Here is a 22,864-nt window from a genome sequence, read left to right as displayed (position 1 = left end):
GCTTGACCGACGGATAGCATATACTATCCGTCGGTCAAGCTATAGCTGTGCACATCCAAACTGGGAACTCTTCCCGGGCGTCTAACAAGTAGCGGCCAGAAGCGAGCGTGGGTGGGCAAGCGTGCGTGTAGTCTGACCGCAAGTTCTCCGTGGCTCGAGGCTTGTTCAGTGTACAAAAGCAGTCGAAATTGGCATGACCCGACGGCGACCACACGGATACACAGGGTAGGAAAATTTTAATTTATACGTGGTTGGCCGCGCCAGGCTTGAGCAGAGGACAACCGGATCCTTCCGAAAGTGCGCAATTATGGAAATTCGAAAGCAGATTTTTGCTTACTTAAGTCTGTTTAACTGCGTCGATAAATGTATGGGGTAACAGTAGGAAGAAGTGCACTGATCCAACCACCCTTCTTGATTGATGTCAGTGATTGGCCAATAGCACCTGCGTACGGGAATCCGCTGCATTTCGAAATAAAGCGTCCAAACAAGTAGCAGGCTTCCTTTGCCTGCGATATTTAGGCATATCATTGTTGGATTGCATTAGATGATTCACCGCGACGCTGTAGTGGTTCGTAACTGCACTACATTATAAATCTCGAGTCTGCAGCATTAAAGGGCGTATTTTCACATTGTATCAGAATACGTGTTTACGATAAAAGCGCTTTTATTGCACCAAGAACAGTGGCCACGCGCTGTGATGCATCCGCACTCCCTAATGCATCCCCTTGCATTCGCACTCCCTAATGCGCGTGCGATCTACAAGCACGGCGTCGTGTCCTTGTTACCTTGCTAACAAAGCCGCTGTACTTTTACGCTGTCGACAATGGGCTCCGGAGGAGCCACGACAAGTGAACTAGAAGGCGACACTATCGGCTTTCTTTGCTCGTCCTTAGGAAGAGTCCCTCCTGGGCGACGTTTCGACTTCGTCACCCCGACTGCCATCGTCGTCATCGTCGGCCATTATTTGTTTTACCTCTCCGCAGTGCGTGTCCGTGTCCGTCTCGGTGCTGACGCTCACGTTCATCTCCCTCGACCGGTGGCGCGCCATCTGCCGGCCACTGCGCTCCCAAGGATCCACGGGACCCCGCGTCGCCATAGGCGCTATTTGGGTTGTCTCGTGCCTCGTGATGCTGCCGGAACTCGTGGTGCTGGACACGCGGCGAGGTCCAGTCGCAGGTAACTGGTCACGTCATTGCGTTAGTGAGGGGAGAAAGTTTGCCGCGGGTGTTGGGAAATATCGTATTAACGATAGCGAGACAATTCATGTATAGAGAAAAGGAGGGGGGGGGCAAAAGTGGACGTGGTAAAGATCAGAAATCGCGCGTAGCTGTGCAGTTATACTCGTAAAGGTGTGATTACATGCAGGCGAACGGTTAGTAGACGGTTATAGTAGACCGCTTATTTGAATCTTTCAAAGTGGACGTTGAAAAAGATATAGATATATGCAGGGAGACAGGAGCTTGAGTCCCTGAAACCTATGTAACCTACCACTATCTATTAATCTTGTATCGAGGTTAGTTTAAAACGTCTGGGAATCGCGGCGTTGCTACAGAATGTGCAACACTCATCTTGAGCAGAAAAAACGTCTGTTCTAAAGCCTTCTTGAATCCTACCCTCCTGCACCTAATTTAGAAGCAGTCAAGGAGAACGACTACCCTGCGAAGCGCAGTGCATGTCAAGCCCAAACAGTTGCAGCGACGTTCTCTTTTCAGCAAAGCGAGAGGTGAGGGACCTAAAATTGTACAACCAACCGCAAAGAGGCAATGATAAAGTTTCCTAGAAGCAAACAGTTTCCTTCGCTACTGAAGGGAAGAAAAATCTAATGTCACCATTTATTTAAGTCCTAATAGGGGACGTGCCATCGAGACAGTGCAGAGATAGCAATGGTTCCGCTTTCCTTGAATACGGCTCGGTCGCAAGCATGGCCATATATATCTGCAAATGCCGTAGTTCTCCTGCTTCATGCCCTGGCTTAAACTTTTTTTTTATATATGACGCGCAAAAATCTATTGTGGTGACTGAGTAACCTTGGCGTTTTGCTGCTCAACACCAACGTTTCGGGTTGGATCCCTGCTTTGACGGGCGCAGTATACAGTGACCATTACGATAGATGAAACAGTCCATCAAACGCGTCGTCGCGAAGACCTGGCCCTCCTATAAAGATGCCACTCCGAAGCCCCAATAACTTAGCATTCTCACGCATACAATAGCTCCACGCCACCGCTTTTCCATCTAGGTCACCGGAAAAAAATCTATGCCCGTAACTTACTATTCTTAGTTATTAACTAGACCTAACCATACCAACACACCATATCTTCTTTTGCATCGTCCTGCGACGCAGGTGCTGTCTACCTGACGGACTGCGCGTACACGTGGCCCGTGGGTTACACGTCCGTGTACCAGCTGTGCCTGGTGGTGTTCCTGTACGTGGTGCCCTGCCTGCTCATGTCGGCCGCCTACTACCAGATGGCGCGGGTGCTGTGGCGCATGCCCGCGCTGCACGAAACCGGCTCGCTCACCGGCACCCAGCCACCGCCGCAGACGCTGGCGCGGCGCAAGGCGGCCAAGATGCTCATCGCCGTGGTCAGCCTGTTCGGCCTGTGCTACTTGCCCGTGCACACGCTCAACCTGCTCAGGTGCGACCTCGCAAGAGTGCGTGGACTGTAGTGTACGCGTTTCAAAACGCGATCTGAATTCGAGTGCCTGAGATAACTTATTGCCACTCGCTCCACCTTCCCTATACGCTTCGTCTATAAGTTCGTTGTCCCCTTGAAATACGATGACGTCTGTAACCACTTAGGTTAGTGTGACATGAGCTGACTACATTGCACGGTTCATGGTTCGATGGCGCATTTATCAACTCGCGTGCCTTCCTCGTTAATGGCATGCAGCATCACGTGCGACACCCGTTAATACGAGGATAGGGGGACCCAGCTTCTTGAGATCCGCCCGCAATGTAATGTTTGGAGGCAAGTGGCGCACACAGTTCTTCATCGACTCGACAATCTTTCACTGTCCTCAAAGTAAGACCATGCAGGAATCTACATATGCACCGCTGAAGTTCTTAAGGTCCGCGGTCCTAGATAACAGACCGTGAGAACCGTGCTTGCTACCACTAAATTGTGCACTTCGAGCTTTAGATAGTTTCTGAACTTCTCTCTTTCTATTTCTTTCTGTCCCCTTACTTTTCCCCTCTTGCAGGGTAGTCAACCAGAACCACATCTGGTTAACCTCTGTCTTTCTATACAATTATTTATCTCATACGAAGGGCACATGGAAATACACATTTAGACGTGGCACTCTGGAGGGTCTGCAAACATCATGTTTTCGTCAGTCTAGTGACGCAGTTTATTGCATTGAGATTTGTTAAGCCTCTAGCTGTGCGACTAGCTTTGAGGGACAAATTGAAACTTCTTTTAAGAAGGAAGCGAGAAGACGGGATAAGGCTGCGCAGGTTAGAAAGAAAACGTGCGGAGCTGATATGCTAGTCGAGACACTGGAGACTCGTGAATTGCGACGAGTCTAGAGATGCCGCGGGCAAAAGCACGCTAACGGTCACACGCTAACAGTCACACGCTCTCCGAATTCGAAGACCTCGGGGCAGCATTTCTGCGTTAAGTCCCTGCTCGACGTGTTACTGACAATGAACGCTGAAAGCGATGAGACAACTACATTTTTTTTATGGTTAGGGAGTATGGGGGGGGAGGGGGGGGAGGATGGCGCTTTTTTTTAACGCTATCTGCAAGCGCCAGTGTGAGGTGTGACGTGAACTGGAGAATGAGCTTCAAGAAAACGCGTGCGATAACTCTTGAAGTAACTCTACTTAGCATAAACTCGTCTTATTATTATTGGTGCCGCACGCTTTGCTAACCTTGTGCACGCTCGTTTATAGAAAGCCATACCATGCGTCGCTTTCTTAAAAAAGCCTAACATAACAGTACTCGTTATATTATAGTATAATGTTTGTTCAGCTAATTATTTATGCCTAAGTTTTATTAGGGCGAAAGCCTTAGACGGGTGATAGGACGAGATATTTGATGTCTGGCGTTACGCCATCCGGCATTATGACAATAAAACTCATGGCACCAAAATTCACACGGAGTCGAGCCCTCGACCTTTGGTAAGAGTCAAACTCAATACCTGTGGTGTTAATTATCGCAATGTGAATTAAGGCACAGTTTATTAAGATGGCGTTAATAAAGCCACTCCAATCCACGACTTTTGGTGTGAGTCGGGCCCACGACCTTTGGTGCTATATTATCACGAAGTTAAATAAGGGAAGTTAATAAGGATATGGGTAATTCAAGCATTCGAACGGACGGCCATTAGTAGGAGTTAGTGAACCCTCGAACTTTAGTGGCAGTCAAACCCACTTGGAGGTATGGGCCAACCGGCCATATCTCCAAGTTGGATTTTAATTGGCACCATGAATGTCGAGAGTCAAACCCACTATCTTTGGTGTTAATTAAGGTGACGTGAATTAGGGCACAGTTAATTATGGTAGAGTTAACTAAGGCACTGGAACCCGTGACCTTTGATGAGAGTCGAACTCACTTGGAGATAAAGGCGAACCGACGATATCTCCAACTCGGATTCTAACGGACATCGCGAATGTCGAGAGTCGAGCCCGCTACCTGTAGTGTCAGTCAGGGCGAAGTTAATTAGGACAAAGGTAATTAATGCATAGTTAATTAGGGCAATCGAACCGAAGACATTTAGTGGGAGAAAACAAGTAATAGGAAATAGCGACGCATTAGAATGAAAATGTCGAGTAATGTAATGATTGTCTTGTGAGCGCGCAGGACTTCGGCTCTGTCTTCGTTAGGGTATACTAAAGTGACTGCCACCATATTTATTTATAACAACTTTTTAAATTTTTTTGAAGTAGAGCGTATTGAAATGCAGAAGTCGGAACACTTTCTTCCTCTTTCTTTCCACAGCAACGTAGTAAATTTTTTTTTCCCGCTGATAAGCAAATTTCCGTCTAGGCATTAGCCTCAAGGCCCTTAGATATATCTAGGTCGATAAACTCATCTGATATTAGACAGAAAAGTGTATCCTCAAGTAAACCCCACCCTTTGTTCCCCCAATTGTAGACAGGTACCGAGAGAACGTTAGACCAGTGACCAAAGTTATTAAAAACGCCAAGTAGTTAATGCCTCGCTCTTCTTAAATTGATGCGAATTCACATCTTCCGGCCATAAACAAAGCGGAATTTCAGCCAAATTCAGGAACAATTCTTCCCTATTGCCGAGCTTCCCGCCAAGTGGCTACTTATCCATTCTTGTTGTTTTACAGTAAAGAATTGCAATAACAGGCTTACAATTCGACAATATGTACTACATGTAGAAAGTTGCCGGTGTATATTCCTGCAATGCAGCCAACGACGACTACAGGAGACACGAGCCAGCTTGAGTGCGTTGTCAAAGTAATAAACGAACCCCAACGATTGCCTCTTCTCTGGGGAGTTTTCAACAGGAGGATTGAAATTTAGCGATACATTTGTTGCATTCAAACTCTACAGCTTGTAAAAAGTAGCGGTGGCTTGACATGCCAGCCAACACCATTACTGGGTGCACATCTTGTACTTACCGAAGTGTATCTTATGAGCTGCGGCAGACAGGCAGTCATGGCTGTGACTAATAGAAAAACCGAGGCCCTCGGAGGCCCTTATTCTCCTCACTCATGGCATGCTACATGAGTCACGTAAGCCTAATTTAAGCCACACGGAGTTGTACAACTTGACCACTGGAAATTTATGTTTTAATACTGGGTTAAATGTAGCTGTGCGGTCCAACGACGTATGGTAACATTGCTTGTCTAAAACGCAGGTACACGACGGAACTTCCCCAGACGCCCCTTATGAGCGTCGCATCGCTGATATCGCACTGGCTCTGCTACTTCAACTCGGCAATCAACCCGATCGTCTACAACTTCATGAGTGGTGAGACGGCTTTTTGAACTAGAAGACGCCTGCGAAAGGTCCGGTCTGCTAGATGCACCAATATGTTAACCGAGGTTCATAAACGGGACCTTCAGCTTGCATACAACGTTTGTGACTTCTCGGCTTTATTCACATAGCATGGTTCTAGAAGCAGCGGATGATCAAACTGTGAACATTTTATTAATGTTTGGGCAGCATACATTGATTATTATATGTTGATCATTTTAGGATCGCACGCTTCTATGAGTCATTTGTCTTGTACGAACATCATGCCCCACATAAATACAAGTGTAGGCCGATATTTAATGTTTTGTTTGTTGTGGCAGATAAACTTCAAATAATGCACACGTGTTAGTTATTCAACTAAAGTAACTGCGTGCGCCTTCCAACAGTTTGACATTGGCTTAGCTAAAGAAATTTGGAGGCCGCTCAAGCTTCGCCTTTAAAAGGGGAACGCGACAGATTTAAAGATCCTTGACAGCTTGTCATGCTTCCCAGCAACCGCAGCTTTCTTGCGGTTGCGCGGAATTGAGCGCGACGATGATGTTGTAAGAAACAGAGCGAGCCACGCTTCTCGAAAAAGGGGTTCCTATTTGAGTTTCTGCCTAACAGAATTTCTATATTCTGGTATATTCAAATTGAACTTCGACGCTGTCATGTCTGTAGGTTGTGTTTAGGTCGTACTTTACAAATTTTCTAACATACTTTACATTAAGCAATTCAATTAGTTCACTAACGCATCTGCACCTCGCGGAGGGCCTGCGCGGTTGTGGTTCGGATTGATTTTTCGCCCAAGTGAAGTCCGACGCCGACATCAGATTTTTTGCGACACGGGGCCCGCGTTGAAGGTGAACACGCCTTAAAGGAGCGCCTGAAACAGCCGTGCTATCTATGGCCGTCCTTCCTTGCCCTTCCTTAAAATGGATTCTTGAATGTGCCTGTCGTAAATGTGCCATAACTTGCATTACCGGACCGATCCTTATCCATTCTTCGACGTTGAAGGGATCGGTTCCGCATTTTCTTAAGCGTTTCCTTTTTTTTCTTTTTGTTTTTCCCTGCTAATAGGCAAATTCCGCAAGGAGTACAACAAGTCCTTCCGATGGCTGCTGAAGCGCGTCCTCCTCTGTGGAATCGGCCGAAGAAAGGCGGCCACCAACACGTGCGAGCTATAGCATACAGCTGGCCGCCTTCGAATGGACTCGAGGCTGGCCAAGATAAACCACAGTACGCGGCAGCGTTCGACGAGGCAGACCTCCTGGAAGAGCACCTCGGCCTGCACCGTCTGCGAACTCTAGTCGATGACGTCTTCCGCAGGGCAAAGGAAGACAGCGAGACGAAGGATTTCATATCAGCACGCTCGTCCGTCGCCATTGCGGTTTCGGACACGCCGGCAGCTGGGAGCTGTCGAGGAAGTCGTGCGTGACAGAGTGGCTGTGGAATTGCGTCTTTGGTCGTTGTGATTGACTGTTTGTGTGCTTCTTCATTTTTTCAAGTGATAGTGTACGTTGTATCGCCGGTGAAATATTGTATATTACCGCCTCTCTTATGAGAATGCTATAGACGTCAATATCAACCCAGAGCTCTACTTAGGCAGAAGAGCGCTGAGGGCTGTGCCGTTGTGTGTTCCGAATGTCTGCGATCTTTGTGAGCTGTGAGCGTTCGTTGTATGCGCGATGTTGCCGCTACTTAGCGATATCGCAGCTAAAATCGGCAACGTCGTCGCGATTTTTCTCGTGCTAGAACGTTCCAAACACCAGCCCTATCGACCATGTGCCACTTGTACTACGCCGGACATGGACCACCATAACGCAAAACAACGGGAGCAGGAGACCTTGAAAATCAAGGTCTTTTGCTCAAGGAGACGTTGAATCAAGGAAACTTGAAATCAGGGAGACCTAGAAAATGTTGCCTCTCTCATGCTGAGGTGGTGTACTAACTTGTAATGCAGCTCTGTGAGTGACCGTCACCTACATTAAGTCGCATATGCTAAGGATACGCGGAAAAAACAAATGCGCATGGTTTCGGAGAATAGCCGCCTTGTTATAGTAAACACTGTCCTATAAACATGCTGGTCCTTTGGTTATACAGAGCGGGCGTTAGTTGAACGGCTGTGAGATCAGAACATCATTTGCCACGTCGTAGCCAGCACCTTGGCGTTGACTCTGTAGCCAATCGTGTAAGTAGATCATCATAAAACCGCCACGTAACAAGTTACCGGAAGCGGACAGAAGCAAAAGTGTCCTTTCTACCTGACATGGGTAATTGACCGAGCGTTATTCGAATCCGCAATCAGAATGTGAGCCATACTTAACTTCAGTGAAAGTAGACTTTAGTCAGAGCCATTATTGTGCTTGTGTAAAAAAAGTATAATATTTGTGCGCACATTAAGAAATGGCATTCAGATCAGTACTAGCATGATCTAGATTCATTAATACAGGTGCCGCATTAGTTTAATTAACGGTCACCTCGAGCTCTATTCTATGACTCAGTATTAGGGCTGCTAGAACACGAGTTTATTTTAGTACTTATTCCTGTGGCGGCTGCTGTCCTACAAGAATGCTGATCAGGAAATTCGCCTCACGTTTCCAACTAAGCAGTATTATTACACCTATTACATTCCAGGCACATTTTTTTCCTATTCACTATTTTGTTCCGAACAATACCGTCAAGGAAGTCTATGGATAAGCGGACAGAGTTCTTCAGAAAGGAGACGCCATAAACATGGTCCTGGTTTTTGTAAGGCAGCATGGTATACTACGCACACCAGATAATGTAGTCACTGCGCTCTGGTTTGCCATAGTAGAGCTTTCGAGATATCGTAAAAGAACGTCACTGCCATGAGCCCACAACTGTATAGAAGCGAGAATGCGGTCAAAGTGTGCCTGTGAACTAACCTAATGTTATAAAACTGTGTAAAACTCGATATTGATCAACATTTCAGGTAAGCACAAAAAGCCTTGTAAGGGAGCACTAAGCCAAGTTTTCAGATAGCGGACTTTTAGGGTCACCTTGTAGGCGTTGGTTATTGCACGTCTTGTCAAAATTCTAGCAGTGTTCGCAGGCGTTCATTGTTTACCATGCCGTTAATCACTTAAGCGGGCATTTGTAAGATCCCAGCATTGGTGGAGGAGCGTGGGTTATTTGCGGTGTACGAAAATGACCCAGCAGGCGGCGCCGTTGATTGATGTGTCCCTGGTACATTCCTTTAGGTTATAAAATAGAAGAAAAAATACAAACAAAAAGGTAACCCCTTCAACATCAGGAGCTCTTTAAGTAGTATGAGGAGTGACAGAGCAGGCGGCGCCGTTGATTGATGCTTCCCTGATACATCCCTTTTGTTTATAAAAAAAACACTGAAACAAAAAATACAAACGAAAAGGTAGCCCCCTCAGCATCAAGAGATTTTAATTAGTATGAGTATTTAAGTTAAATCAAAATAAAAACACGCACTCCTATGAGGACAACACTGGCGCGTCTGAAAACCCAGCCGAACTAGCCCACCGAATAAGCGCTTGGCAGAAATCGTTTTTCCTACTTTGTCCGGCTATAACAGCCAATGATAAGTACAGTTGTGGCAAGAAACTAAGTTGAAACGAAATGTAGCGATTTGGAAGCTAACTACGAAGTGCATCACATGCACATTGTCACGATCCCTGAAATTGGCGAGCATAATAAGCTTGCATTGAAAGAAATACTTATGAATTAAATATAACAATACCAACTGACCAAGTTCACCGTTCTCCTAAATACTCGTGCTTGGTATTTAGGGGAAACTGCGTTAAGCGGTTTACCTATGAGCACTGTTCGTAGTAAGTAAAATAACTATAATTAGGTAAGAAGCTGGTTTGAAGTGGTCGGCATAATGGGCTACAAATTGTAAGGGGCCAACCCAAAAAGATTAAGCGTGCACAGCAAGACCGCGTAGTTTTGCAGCGCGTCTCCCAGATATTGCTTCGTGTTTCCAATACGGCAAGATAGACGACCTGCACTGCAAGTATAGTAATGACAAATTGACAAACGTGACAAGCAGGGTCACCACTTTTCGGCAGAGTTGCGCTTCACTCTAAACAAAACAAAAATACGATGGTTGTCCTGCTTTCACAAAGTTACAACAAAAAGGTGCACACACTAACGGGCAGCTTTAAGCTCTTCACCTGTGCACTACGAGCGTGTCGGTGAGAGGCGTGTTAGTTAGCTGCGTTGATGCAACGCAGCTTAACTACAGCTTAATGGCGAATACTCTGGATAAATGTACACTGTATTTGTATATTCTCGCTAAACAGTCACGAGCAGTATACCGACGTACACGGCGAGGACTCTGATGTGGTAGTGCCAATAACTGTGTCGACAGTCTCAGGCATTCTTCCTTGAATTGCTAATAAACATTATTACGTAGAGATATCACCGTGAGTATACAGTACTCTTTTTGTGATTGCATTAGTCTTCTGTCCCGCAAAGAAAAAGATGTGCTGCACTCTTTTTTCTGTCAATAATTTCAAGTGTGAAAAACGGTCACTTGTTTGTTTACCACCACTAAACCAATTAGGCTGGGTAATATAGGTAGCAGTGAAGTAGATCCCCTAAAGCTGCTCTACTTTAAGAACTTCCCCTGTATAACGTTGAAGGTTCCTGTGCTGACACTTACCTGTTAGAAAGTTTTATATGTATTAATTTCTGGTGAGGATGTGAAAGTTGAAACAGGGTCACTTGTTCTACGTGCTTCGTTATTCTAGTAAAATAAAACCCATACATTTGATGTCAGTGTTCTTCCAAGGTAACTCTACTGGTCACTTTTCTTAAACTTTAATAGAGTACTGAAAGGCCACATCAATCTAGGGTGAAAAGCGAGACTTGCGTTCGCCATTTCTTACCACCGGATAGGAAATAATTCTGACCTTGTAAAATACAGTCCTGTCTCAGCAAAGTGAATCGAAAGATTTATTTTTGAACAGTGTCGGCTCCAAGTACTGTACTTTTTAACGGCATTTGCTTACTGAAGAACATGCTTACACGCTCATATAGTGGCAGAATCTGCAGTCATGTTTATGAAGATTATTCAACATCCTATTCAGTAGAATTGAAACTACAAAGGAAAGATAATCTGGAAAACCAAAAAAAATATACGTAGGCAAAATCATTGTCGCAGAGGCAAAGCGCGCCGTATTGTTGTGTCAGCGCACCACTTGTGTAGATCTAACGCTAGGCAGAAAATCCAACAACGAGAACCTCTTCCCAGGCTTTTGGTTACTACGGAATTATCGGCAAAATACTAACCAGTAGCTATAGGACTGCTCGGGTTCTTCAATGGTACTACGTGTTCCACTACGAGGAAGTGCTGTATATTAATTCTGGGATTTAAAGGATCTGTATTATAAGTGGCACGGCTTCTGAGGCTCTATTATCTTTGCAAAGGCTGTAGCAGATCTGCCCCAATCAAGTACGTTATTCTAGGGCCTTCCAGCCGACAGTGTCCTGTGGCCCTCCCTAACCCTATAGGGGCTCTTCGGTTCTTTATAACAGAGAAAAAAGGCCGTTCGAAAGCGTGGTATGTGGTTACATTGTTACGTGATGCTGACGTCATGAACTGCTCTGGCGTCACAGAGCGCCTGAATCAAGTACGATGTGTGTAACAAATAGTGAGATCCACATAAACGCCTTTCTTGGGACGTCTTGTTCGAGTTTTCCTCACGGCTGTTTTGTTTCCTCATTCAAGTACGCTGCGGCTGCTTCTATGCTTCTGTAAAAATGGGACAAAAATGATTTCGCATGCTAAACTTATTATAGTACTCGAAATTCATAATATTCAGATTTCTAACGGATTACTCTTTTAGACACTAAAATAATAATTATATAATTGGTGCGCTGGCAGTATTCTTTGCATAAGTTTGGCTCATAATATTATGTAAAAGAAGAGAGAGTATATGCGGGATACTTCCGCGAGGTGGTCTCAGATGTACAAAGCCAGACAAATACAATCATTTGTTTAGATGGCACATAATTGTCGGTGACGGTAGCGAGAAAGAGGGAGATAATAACTTTAAAAAAATTAAATTATGGGGTTTTATGAGCCAAAACCACTTTCTGATTATGAGGCATGCCGTAGTGGAGGACTCCGGAAATTTCGACCACCTGGGGTTCTCTAACGTGCACCTAAATCTAAGTACACGGGTGTTTTCGCATTTTGCCCCCTTCGAAATGCGGCCGCCGCGGCCGGGATTCGATCCCGTGACCTCGTGCTCAGCAGCCCAACACCAGGGGATAATAACTTCGCCTAATACAAGAAGAAACCCATATTTACCTCAATAAACATTAGTTTGTTCATTCAAGTATCTAGACGAGACATGGTGGGAAAAGGATCTGTGATTAAACATAGACACCTTCTCCTATGCTTGTGCAGAGACCTTCTGCGCACGCCTTCATCATTCCTGAAGTGGAATTTCTTCGCATTTGTGGCGCCCGCAGAACCATCGAATGGTTTAAAGGATTCTCTTTGGTGAGTGCGAATCTGTCTACACTGGAGAAAATGAAAACTTCTGAAAACAACGAAAAATGAACAAAAACGTTGTTGCTAAGAACCACGTGGTGTCAAATCTCACGGCAGAGCCCGTTCAAAGTACACACTGAACAACATAATGGGATGAGGCAAATGACATAAATGAAAGGAACATACCAGCCAGCCTACACGTGGAATAACTTGTTTTTTGAACACCAGGTAGCAGAATAACAAGACACAAGAAAATCTGGAAAACATGTATTCTCGAACCCTGGGATGAATGATCACAAACAAAAAAGAAGCATAAACACATTGCGTGATGTTTCGCTCATTACGAACTAGGGTCTTTAAAGGTAAGGTTTTAGACAAGGACATACATTGGTCACTGACATGTTCATTTCACTTCATGAATAAAAGCATTGATTTCATATTCTGAAATGAACTAATATGAACGCTCAACATATATAAAAAAAATTTCGAATGATCGGCAGCCTACCAACAAAGTCTCAACCAAGACCCTGAAAGGTTGTTTTATTTTCAAAAATGCTCAATGACCTGTTCATTTGCTACATTACACGAATGAATGAATCGTTCATTTGAGTTCACGAAATGAGTGGTCAAGCATATGTAAAGAAATTTTTTCACGGCCATCTTATTGTGAAGGACGGTTCAAGTTTAATTGTTTTGCATTGTTCAGGAACTAATGACAAGATATGTAAGTCTAAATAAGCAAGACACTGTGCTGTAAAGTTAAAAAAGAAGCTGCTACTCAACGTGACTAGCCAAGGAGAATATAAAAACATAAAATCGCACAAAATCTACAAATTATACGACATTTATTGGGGAACTGAACGGAACCTGAGAGGTCGTATTGAATTGAAAGTTGCCCATATGATCTACCTCAGTGCTGCATGTTGTGCCAAAAATTTAACAATGAAAGAAAATTAATGATTTAGTTCTTTCCCGCATATCCTCAGAAACATGCACAAGTAATCTGCGCATTCTGTGGTAGAGTGACACAGCGAGAGGCGCGGACTCTTTTGACATTTTTACAGAAACTGAAAATGTCATTTTCAAAATATCATGATATCTTCAGAGAAGCTGAAATTGTCAGCGCGGCTGATCACCATGCATGCTATTTGGGGCACTGGGTGATAACGTAATATAATGAGCAACGAGAAAAAAAAAACAGCATATGCACTCACAAACACTAGTACTCATTAAGGTCCGTGTAGACGCTTGAAAAAATAACCAGCAGCAATGTTGTAGAGCGGCAATGTTGCTTCCCGTAGAGCTCAGAGTCGCCTGCTGTGGTAAGTTGCGCTGTAAGACGACCAGTGCGATATGTAAGCCCCAATTTTTTCACACCTCAGCACGACCTGCTAGTCGTGCTAGGCGTTGTGGGTGAAGGAGCGAAAGAAAAAGTTGAGACAACGGCCGCCACTATTTTACTAAGTGCACCAACTACTCCCACACCGCTGAAATAAACTTGAGCTGGTTGATGAACCTGAACCGAGGTAGCGGTGCTAGCACTAACGTTCGCGAACACCATCCTGTGCTTAAAATCAGAAATATCGCCATCGTTATCATCGTTACCAAAGGGCAGTGGGCCGACTGACGTTGATGGTATTACGGTAGAACCATGAATATCTGTACATCACTATCATCGATGTGAAACGGAGGAAGAGGTCGGAAAGGTTTGCAACTAAAGGAGTTCATTGGAAGTGTAAACAGACGAGGAGGAGTCACCAAAAAAGAAAAGGAGAGAGAGCGAACTGGTAAATAAACACGAAAGATAAAACAGTAAGCAAGAAATGTTGAAAGGGGAATACAGGAGATAGTGTCGTGCTACTTAAGAATAGAGAGCTGATTGTCTTACGACGAAAATTTGGGAGAAGATGGCCGAAGCAAGAAATGATGCATGTGCGTGTTGGGGAAAAAAATCCAGATGTCTTGACACATCGTAATAGAATGCCAATAAATTAACCCGTCCAAAACCGAAGAGGACCTCTGCCTTCCAAAATCGCTAGGTTCCAAAGTTGTTGGCAGCGCTAACCAAGCAGCGGCTGAGATAAGCAAATCATGTTTGCAGCATTCGTTGAGAAAAATGCAGTGAAGGGATGGTGCTAGGGTGGGCAGAGGTATGGGGAACATTAAAAGAAAGATAAATGTTTTATCTGAGAGAAAGAATATAAAGTCGAGATAGGAAAAACGTTAAGACTACAACAGATATAGTTAAAGATGAATACCTCAAGCAGGCTAAACAACTATTTATCGCCCACTGCTAAAAAAAAGAGTGGCATTACAAATTGTCATTATCAGCAGCAGCTCTACGAGGTGGAGGGCCAGCGCTGCGGTGCTAGAGCTTCGAGTGTGTTACATTATGTTCACGCCGCATCTGTATTTGCAGTTATTTTTTTTTTTTTTTGCGTATGGCAGCAAAAGTATCGAAGCCTTCGTAAGACTCCGTATCATACGTGGTGCCTTGCTATGTAACTGTTGTGTGCCGCTGTGAGGCACAACCGTAAGGACAGGTTACACTTTCCAGTACCAAGCGCTTCGTGGTGACTGAACAGCTTGGCGAAGCGTGTTTGATAACGTTTCTCGACAAGGTACACAGGCACAAAAGGATGCAGGTAACCCGCCGTGGTTGCTCAGTGGCTATGGTGTTAGGCTGCTGAGCACGAGGTCGCGGGATCGAATCCTGGCTACGGCGGCCGCATTTCGATGGGGGCGAAATGCGAAAACACCCGTGTACTTAGATTTAGGTGCACGTTAAAGAACCCCAGGTGGTCAAAATTTCCGGAGTCCTCCACTACGGCGTGCCTCATAATCAGAAAGTGGTTTTGGCACGTAAAACCCCATAAATTAAAGGATGCAGGTAAGAGCCCTGTCGGAAGTCCAAGATTTTTGCTTCCCTTGAGTGGTCACGATTATAAAAGGAAAACGAAGCTGATGATACCGATTTCAAGTGTAATCATGTATTTAAGCATTCAGCTTGTCAAACGGAGTGTTTTTTTTTTCGGTATCGTTTCAGTTTGGGATCATGCCTTTGGTTTGGTTCAGGTTCAGCTCCGCAGAAAGAATTATAATGGTTCAAATCGGCTCGTTCACAGCTTCATGAAGTGGGTGAACTCAGCTTTAAGATTAAAGTAGGTACACCTTCATCGCACTTGTACGATGGTGTCGGCGACCGGCGAGGTGTTCTTACGTGCTCCGATGACATTTATAACAAGGTTCAAATTATTCCACGTGTTTGACAAATTGAGGAGACAACCAAAATCACTCGCAGCCAAGCAGGCCTGTAGAAACGGCAGCCAGAACATGACAATATCATGGAGCACCTCAAAGACTGAAAACAAGCTTGAGACTTTGAGTCCTCGAATTTTGGTAATTCAATATATTCTTTGAAGTTGTCAGAAATTACTGGAAGAGCCAGCGACTAAAGGTAATGGGTAGATGATAGTGGTTCCGTAATTCACACAGTAACAGGAGTAAAACGCGTACAGTAAAATACTAAACTCTTGAAGTACAATATCACCGTTGCATTCGTTAATGATTATTTTCTGCTCATGAGGATGACCAACTGTGCTACAGGCCATTTCTGCGGGTGTGACGAGGCAATCAGGTAACCTGTATTCTACTTTCACCTGTATTCAACCTGTATCGTTGGGAGCTACACGCTTGTATGATAGACCGCTCTCGGTGGAAAAAATGCTAAGAACTTCGCGTAAGCACTCCTGCATCAATGAATGAAGGAATGTGTGTGGTTTAGTGGCACAAGGGCCAGATATGGCCTAAGAGCGCCAAGACAGTGTTAGTGATTTCGCGGTGATGATGATGAGTTCTGTGAAGATGTGACTTGGCTGTAAAAGGGAATAAAAATAGTCGCTGTAAAGTGCGTAAAATCTACGTGCTATAAAATGATGGCGATGACTAATGACTAATGCTATGAACATTGAAATCCATCGTAGAAGAATGATGCATTATTTAAAATATGCGAGATGTTAAATTGCTTACAGCACTACTGCCTCGCCAGAGCCCTTGAACCACAAGGGCCTAGAGGCATGTGCTATTCAAAATAATTATCACAGCGGCATCCTCTGAAGCCTGCATCAACTAAGCAACACGAACCTTAGTGCGTTGCAAGAAGACGACTGCACTGCGCCAACGTTTGCGACAGTCAGCGAAAGTTCACTTGCGTGCGACTGTACCCCCCCATGACTGCGTTTTCATTCGTTTTCTCATCTTTCCTTCTTTTTCATCCATGTCTCCATCCCGAAATGTAGGGTAGTAAATCGAGCACGGCCGGCCTTTGGTTAAACTTCCTATAATTACTTCGTCTTGGCCACTCTCTCTTACAGTAAAAAATAATCAAGAAAACAGGAGATACCAATTGTTACGGTTTACACACAAATATATCAATGGTTTCGGCAGTGATGCTAACAATGTTATGCGAACTTTTACGCTCGACCTGCAAAGGCTGGCGATCTTCGGGGAAGCAACAGTCCCCAACCGAACAGCGCCATCATATCTACTTCGGCGACTCGCTCTGAAAGGACGACAATACGACAGTCCCCAGCCCGTCGGCGCCCCCATATCTAGGCGCGGTTGGCGGACCAATTACTGCGAAAGGATTTCCCGTCACCGTCACGGTTGGTTTGAAGCGGTGGAACTGCTGGAAGAAGGTGTGTTGCGGTGCCATCTCACGGGTCTTAGAAGTCGCCAGTCAATAGACAAAGGCGGCGGCCACTGTCTGCGGGGTCAACTCTGGGACCAAGAGGCGCCTGCTCAGGACAAGACCCGTGTCTGCCAGAACCCTCTCACCTCGGTGTGGTTAGTGAAACGTGTGCTGAAGTGAGTGTGTAAACCCTCCCCCTCAAAGGCGGGTCGGTTACGATGACTTTGGACGCTCCGAATTACTCGACGGTTGAACGGCCGTTTTCCCTCACCTAGGGATCTAGGGAGGACAGAGTGTTTATAAGCAGCCGTGGCGCGGCTGCTGAGTGTGCATTCTCTTTCAGTCATGCTAGACTGATGAACAGTAACGTTCTGATGTGGATACTGTAAATAAATCACATATTCCTCTTTCTCGATGAGAACAACTCTCTCCCTTCGACAACGTCCCAAGCGTGGATAGGTTGGACGACGGCATGGGCCAGCTACCATCTATGTCATGCCCGACCACAAACATTACAGAACCAAGGTACAGTCAATAAATCTAACTTTGCAAAATATACAAGAAAAAAAACATGTGCAGGTATATTTCATATGCAGATACTGACTGAGCAAACAACGCTAATTGCGTCGTTGTCTAACATACAAGGAAAAAAAAACACGCGCAGAATTATTTTGACCACCTGGGGTTCTTTAACATGTACCCACTGCAGGTAACCTAAAGTAACGGGCCGTTAAGACGACTGTTAGTTTATTGCTTGAAAAAGTGTAACACCCAAACACAGCATGCGCATGCCAGTGATTGTAGCACAGCGCTGCCGCATTTAGTTACAGGAGAAGGAAGTGGCTACAAAAAAAAAACTGTTTGTAATAGTCTCACACACCAGTGGACACCTCAACCGCGACGTTGGAGGAAGCGAAAGGACAAAGAGTAGACGTAGAGGCGGTGCGGCCCTAGCGTGTTGGGCTTAAAAGTACCGCTTCTGCGGTGTGACCATATATGCGACGGTGGAAAGCTTTCAAGCTAACTCGTAATCACCTCAGTGCGGTCGCAGTTGAGCCGTAATGATGATGGGGACACAGATGTAGGTGGTGCTCACTTGAATGAAACGCCTCAAAACGGGTCATTACCGTCATCAACCGTCATCAGCCACGAAAAGGTTCTTCACGGGTCGTTTTCCTGGCATTCCGCGTGCTTCATTTTCGGCAGTGCAGAGCGTGGTAGTGAGCGTTTCGCCGTAACTTTTCAGCGCGCTCACAATGAAGGGCACCCTGCGGCAGAAGAGGGAGGTGGTAAGGGGGAGGGGCTTTGTGTGTCATCGGTGTTTGTCGTCGTTTGCGTCATTTTAGGCGGATGGGACCGACTGAGGTAAAAAAAAAAAGAGGACCGTCTCGAACAGTATGCGCGAGCGTCGTGAAGCGCTAGGAGGTGCGCCGCCTATTGTTCACGTTTGTGATGTTTGTCTTGCGAAACGACCGTTATGGCGAATCACACCGACACGCTCGCGTAATGAGGCTTCATTTCTGAGATGCACTCGCCTTCGTGATTTTCCCTCTTTTCTTCTTTCCCAAATGTTTTGTAGGTTGAAGTGTTACCAACGGGCCTTGGAATTCAAGCTTTATTTTATGAAGGTGAATTTCTTGCCAATGACATCCAGTTTAGTGGGCATGCTTATCTTAAAGCGAAGATTTCTTTCCCACTTTTCGAAGAGATTGGCCCTCCTCGGCGTCTATTCGCCTGGTCGACAACTTGGATTATTTATTACTTTCATTTAGGTACGCGCGAATGCGTACGGATCCACATAGATGACTTAGACCATGCACTTTCCATCTGATCATTCTCGGCCAATCGCCCAGATGTGGGCCAGGAAGGTGAGATCGGGTGTCATATCTCGACTGAACGAATTAGCGGATTTGGTGTGAAGCCTTGGGTCTGTGACGAGTATTAAGCCGAGCGCTGGAGCGTTGAAGGCCAAGTTCGTTCGTTTTGCACTTTTGTAACTGTGCCCCCCATACTGTATAAGGGTGCGTTAAAGTCACTCGCAACAACGAGAGGCGCGCTTCTCGCCGCCCTAGACGTGGAGCGTAGTAATGTTTTGAAGTCTCTTTTCCTTTGCGATGGCGCGCTGTACACGCTGAGAATGAAAATGTTAGAATTGATTCTTCTGTTGGGTACGATCTCTAATAAATGGGCCTCGAGGCCCGCTTTGTACGAGCGGACGTCGCGCTCAACGAACGAGATGCTCTTTCTGACTGGGGTAACCAAACCTTTGCCCTTTTCTCTCCTGTATGTTACCGTGCGGTACCCCGAGAGGGAAGTTTCTGCTGTACATAGCGTTTTCTGTAACAATATACCTTGCGGCTTGTCCGCAATAGACCTGAGAAGCTGTTCCGATGGGGCCTTGCGTCTCTGAGAACTTGCGCAGTTCCACTGCCAGATTTTCAGATTGTTGCTATTCGCGTTCGCCATTTTGCCTACTGAGAATGATCAATTAGCCCTTTAGCCCCACCCTCGGGATTCGGATTTGCCTGATTCTGCACTGTCAATACCGTAAGCCTGCCTTTGGCTTGGGCCTTGGGTCTCTCTAGTTGAGTTCACCTCGTCTCCATCCCGGGGAGCATTTACATCATGCATCCTAGGGTCTTTCCTATGGCAGCTAGCTTGCCTATACTGTTTATTTTGGCAGGATGATCGGCGGCGGTAGCTGCGGCTTCACTCGGCTCAGCTATCTCATCCTCCTCTTCTGTATCCTCCTCTTCTGTTCTGGGTTGGGAGCTTCACGACTGGATTCGCCAGCAAGTGGGCCTAGCGCTTTAACTTTGTCCTCATCGCGGAACAGTTTATCAAATGATATAGTAAATGTGTTAAATGGTGAACTATTCTATTCTATGCTGTGACAGCGGTCTTATAAACAGCTGTAGGTGTTATATATCCTGAAAATCTGTTTGTTTCACCTTACTTGCATGTCTTTCTCGAAATGCTATTGTAGTGCTTCTGTTTGTGAGTATATCTGTGCAAAAGCTTTTCTGTTTTACTGGTTGTGTTTTGTTCCCCTCTGCATAATGCCTTTATGGCGAGGTAGGTACTGCGCAAATAAATAAAATAAGGCGCCAGAAACAAACGCGTGCCTTTTTGAACAGTCTTTATTAAAGCCAGAGAGACCATGTCCCATGGTATGCTTAATTAAATTACAGGGCGTGATCATTTATTACGGTAACGTGAAAATGGTACCCTTAAATAAGGATTTCCGGCGCATTTTTTTTTTCACTCACTGGTTCAGTCTAGATTACGCCACGCCCTACCGACCAAAAGTAGAAACTGAAAGCAACTAGTGGACACTTTGTAAAACAAAAAAAAATGTAGCTAAAGCTGTGTAAAGTTCACTAGTGTCTCACCACAGTTCTAAAATTTGCCATGTTGAATATAGAAAAGGACTGCAGATACGTAAAAGTATATAGGGGGAATGAAAACAGTGCAACGAGATTTCAATAGTCATATTTGTCGAGCGAAAATACAATCGCACGGTGTGTCCTGTCGAATGGAAGATGGGAGTATTAGACACTTCGAGCCACACATGGAAAATATAGGCCCGGAAGGAAAGCCGATGGGAAAACCGAAGATTCCGCAATACGGTCCACGTATTGTAACATCGAATTGACATAAGCACTATGGACAGCATTTGTGCGATTAATGGCGTTTTCTTTGGTGAGGAAATAGAATCCCTCACTGAAGAACCGATATCGCTAAATAGCTGCTCTGAAGTGGGATTAACATTTTCTTCGACTTGAACGAGATGTTCCCATCTCCTATTGGAGAGGGTTCCAAAAGAAACCTTTCATTCCGCTCTCATTATCTCGGTTCCTGTACATTCATGTTGGAAACGTGTTCTTCTAGAACGAATCCGCTTCATACTGCTTTCGTAATAACACAAACCATAAAAACGAAGCACCGTGAATGTTCATGACACATTTAAACAGGACGATAAAATGATTTCGAAAGCGAAGCTTTCCCCGCGGAAGCCCCCGATGTGTGTAGTGGCTGCTGCTGTGTTCGTCGGTATTTTTCTGGATACGTTTGGACATATATATATATCCTCATACGGCCTGATATTTTCCTCCTATATGCACACTAGTAAAAAAAAGTGCTGGTCAGCACACCTTCGTGTTCAAATAACAAATACCGACATAGAATGTGTAGACAAGTCGTCTGACAGGCATCTGTAAAGCACACAGACCTGCCTTTTTTTATTTACTCGCTACTTTGCCGATCCCCAAGAACCAGATTGCGCTACCGCGACAAAAGAGTTGTACAGTCCTAAAATGCATTTGCATATTTCCTCATTCTTCTTTGACCCTACATATATGTCATCGCCAATATTGCCTCGACAAGCACACTCCATCACCTTCGTCCTCGTCCCATCGTAGCGTATATATGAACCACTCGGGCTGTTCGCCTACACCTGAATCGTGGTTCGCATTTCAGCATAGCTACAGAAATGGTCTGGTGCACGAATATAAATTTCTTTGCGTGAAACTAAAGCTGTGAGCTTAGCGGTGCGTAAAATATTAATTTCATGGGATCGCAATACATGGATCGTTGGCTGTCCCAACGTGGGAGCGGCCCGCAGCGCGCTGAGTCGCGTACCTCAGGACCTTATTAAAGTTTCGCATCCATCCATCCGTGGGATCGCATCTTTGCCCAGGGTGAAAATAAACACAACTGTAGGCTTCGTCTTATTTTGTGTTATTGATATTAGACGCTGCGTCTCTAGTACGGCTATGTCGTCCCACTCATTCTGGTTTCTGCCACCCATGTTCCCACTCGCCCTTCTGGCTTTGTTCTGCATTCCGCATAAGAAAAAAAAAACTCATTTGTGCGCGGCGCTCATTCCAATCCTGTCGAGCGGCTTCTCCTAATTGCACCCGGTTATCGATTTATGCCCTGTTAGAGTAGTATAGAGGGCCCTGGAGTATTTAACTGCTTCGTTTCGCTTAACTGGGAATGTACTTTTTCCTTTTTTTTATTTATAGACACGGAGCACACGTCCTAGTCGAGCTAATTATTATATTAGTGCCTCGAATAGCCCGCATTTTCGCTTGAAGAGTGACTGCAACAGACAACGTAATCGACGAATCAGTTAGGAACCTGCGCGCTGAATTTTATTCCAAAGCAAGCAACAACGTTTGAAAGACAGCACTTTTATGGCTTTGCTAAAGCAGCGCCTAATGGTGGAAACTGAGGGGTGATATCCGCTTGAGGGTTATTCAGCTAACAAACCACATGGTCTAAAAGGCGGTGATACAGTATCGGTTTCGATCAGCTGAAGTTATGTCGCTACGAAGATAATAAATCACAAAAAGACGCACAACATTTAATCACTGGGTGTATTAATGAAATCTATAATTCAGAGATTTTATCCTCAAATGATCCCATAAAGGTAATTTAGTGTTCATTTACCCAAGTCTTGGCACACGTTTGTTTATTTATTTATATAATACTTTACATGCCCGTGGCGGTAGCACGGAGTAGAAGATTAAAAGATAATGTGCCAGTATTACAAAAAGAGCACTAACACAACTGTAAGCATATGAATATATGTACTTAACTGTATCTATAGGAAGAACGTAACATCAATACAATATAGAGAGATCAAGGAATACACTTGCAAGCACTGTTACATTACCCTACAACAAGAAGAAACAGTGCCAGCAGCAAAAGAAGGACTCATCGCACATCATAAAACATATTT

At 45.0% G+C, this 22,864-nt stretch overlaps 1 protein-coding gene and 1 long non-coding RNA gene across 3 annotated transcripts in view; one reads left to right on the top strand and one right to left on the bottom strand.

Moving 5' to 3' along the window:
• Positions 1 to 10,658, top strand: part of LOC135911387 (orexin receptor type 2-like) — a 144,659-nt gene extending 134,001 nt beyond the window's left edge. For both annotated transcript variants that reach the window (XM_070540571.1, XM_065443641.1), the window contains 4 exons: positions 984 to 1,176; positions 2,342 to 2,636; positions 5,832 to 5,944; positions 7,010 to 10,658. In XM_070540571.1, the coding sequence (XP_070396672.1) occupies positions 984 to 1,176; positions 2,342 to 2,636; positions 5,832 to 5,944; positions 7,010 to 7,116 (708 nt within the window). In that variant the 3' untranslated portion in view covers positions 7,117 to 10,658. The remainder of the gene's footprint in view (positions 1 to 983; positions 1,177 to 2,341; positions 2,637 to 5,831; positions 5,945 to 7,009) is intronic.
• Positions 1 to 22,864, bottom strand: part of LOC135911388 (uncharacterized) — a 97,421-nt gene that overhangs the window by 61,806 nt on the left and 12,751 nt on the right. The window lies entirely within an intron of this gene.

This window comes from Dermacentor albipictus, chromosome 6 (genome assembly GCF_038994185.2).
Source record: "Dermacentor albipictus isolate Rhodes 1998 colony chromosome 6, USDA_Dalb.pri_finalv2, whole genome shotgun sequence".
NCBI classification, from domain to species: Eukaryota; Metazoa; Arthropoda; class Arachnida; order Ixodida; family Ixodidae; genus Dermacentor; species Dermacentor albipictus.
This window is presented reverse-complemented; position numbering and strand designations above follow the sequence as displayed.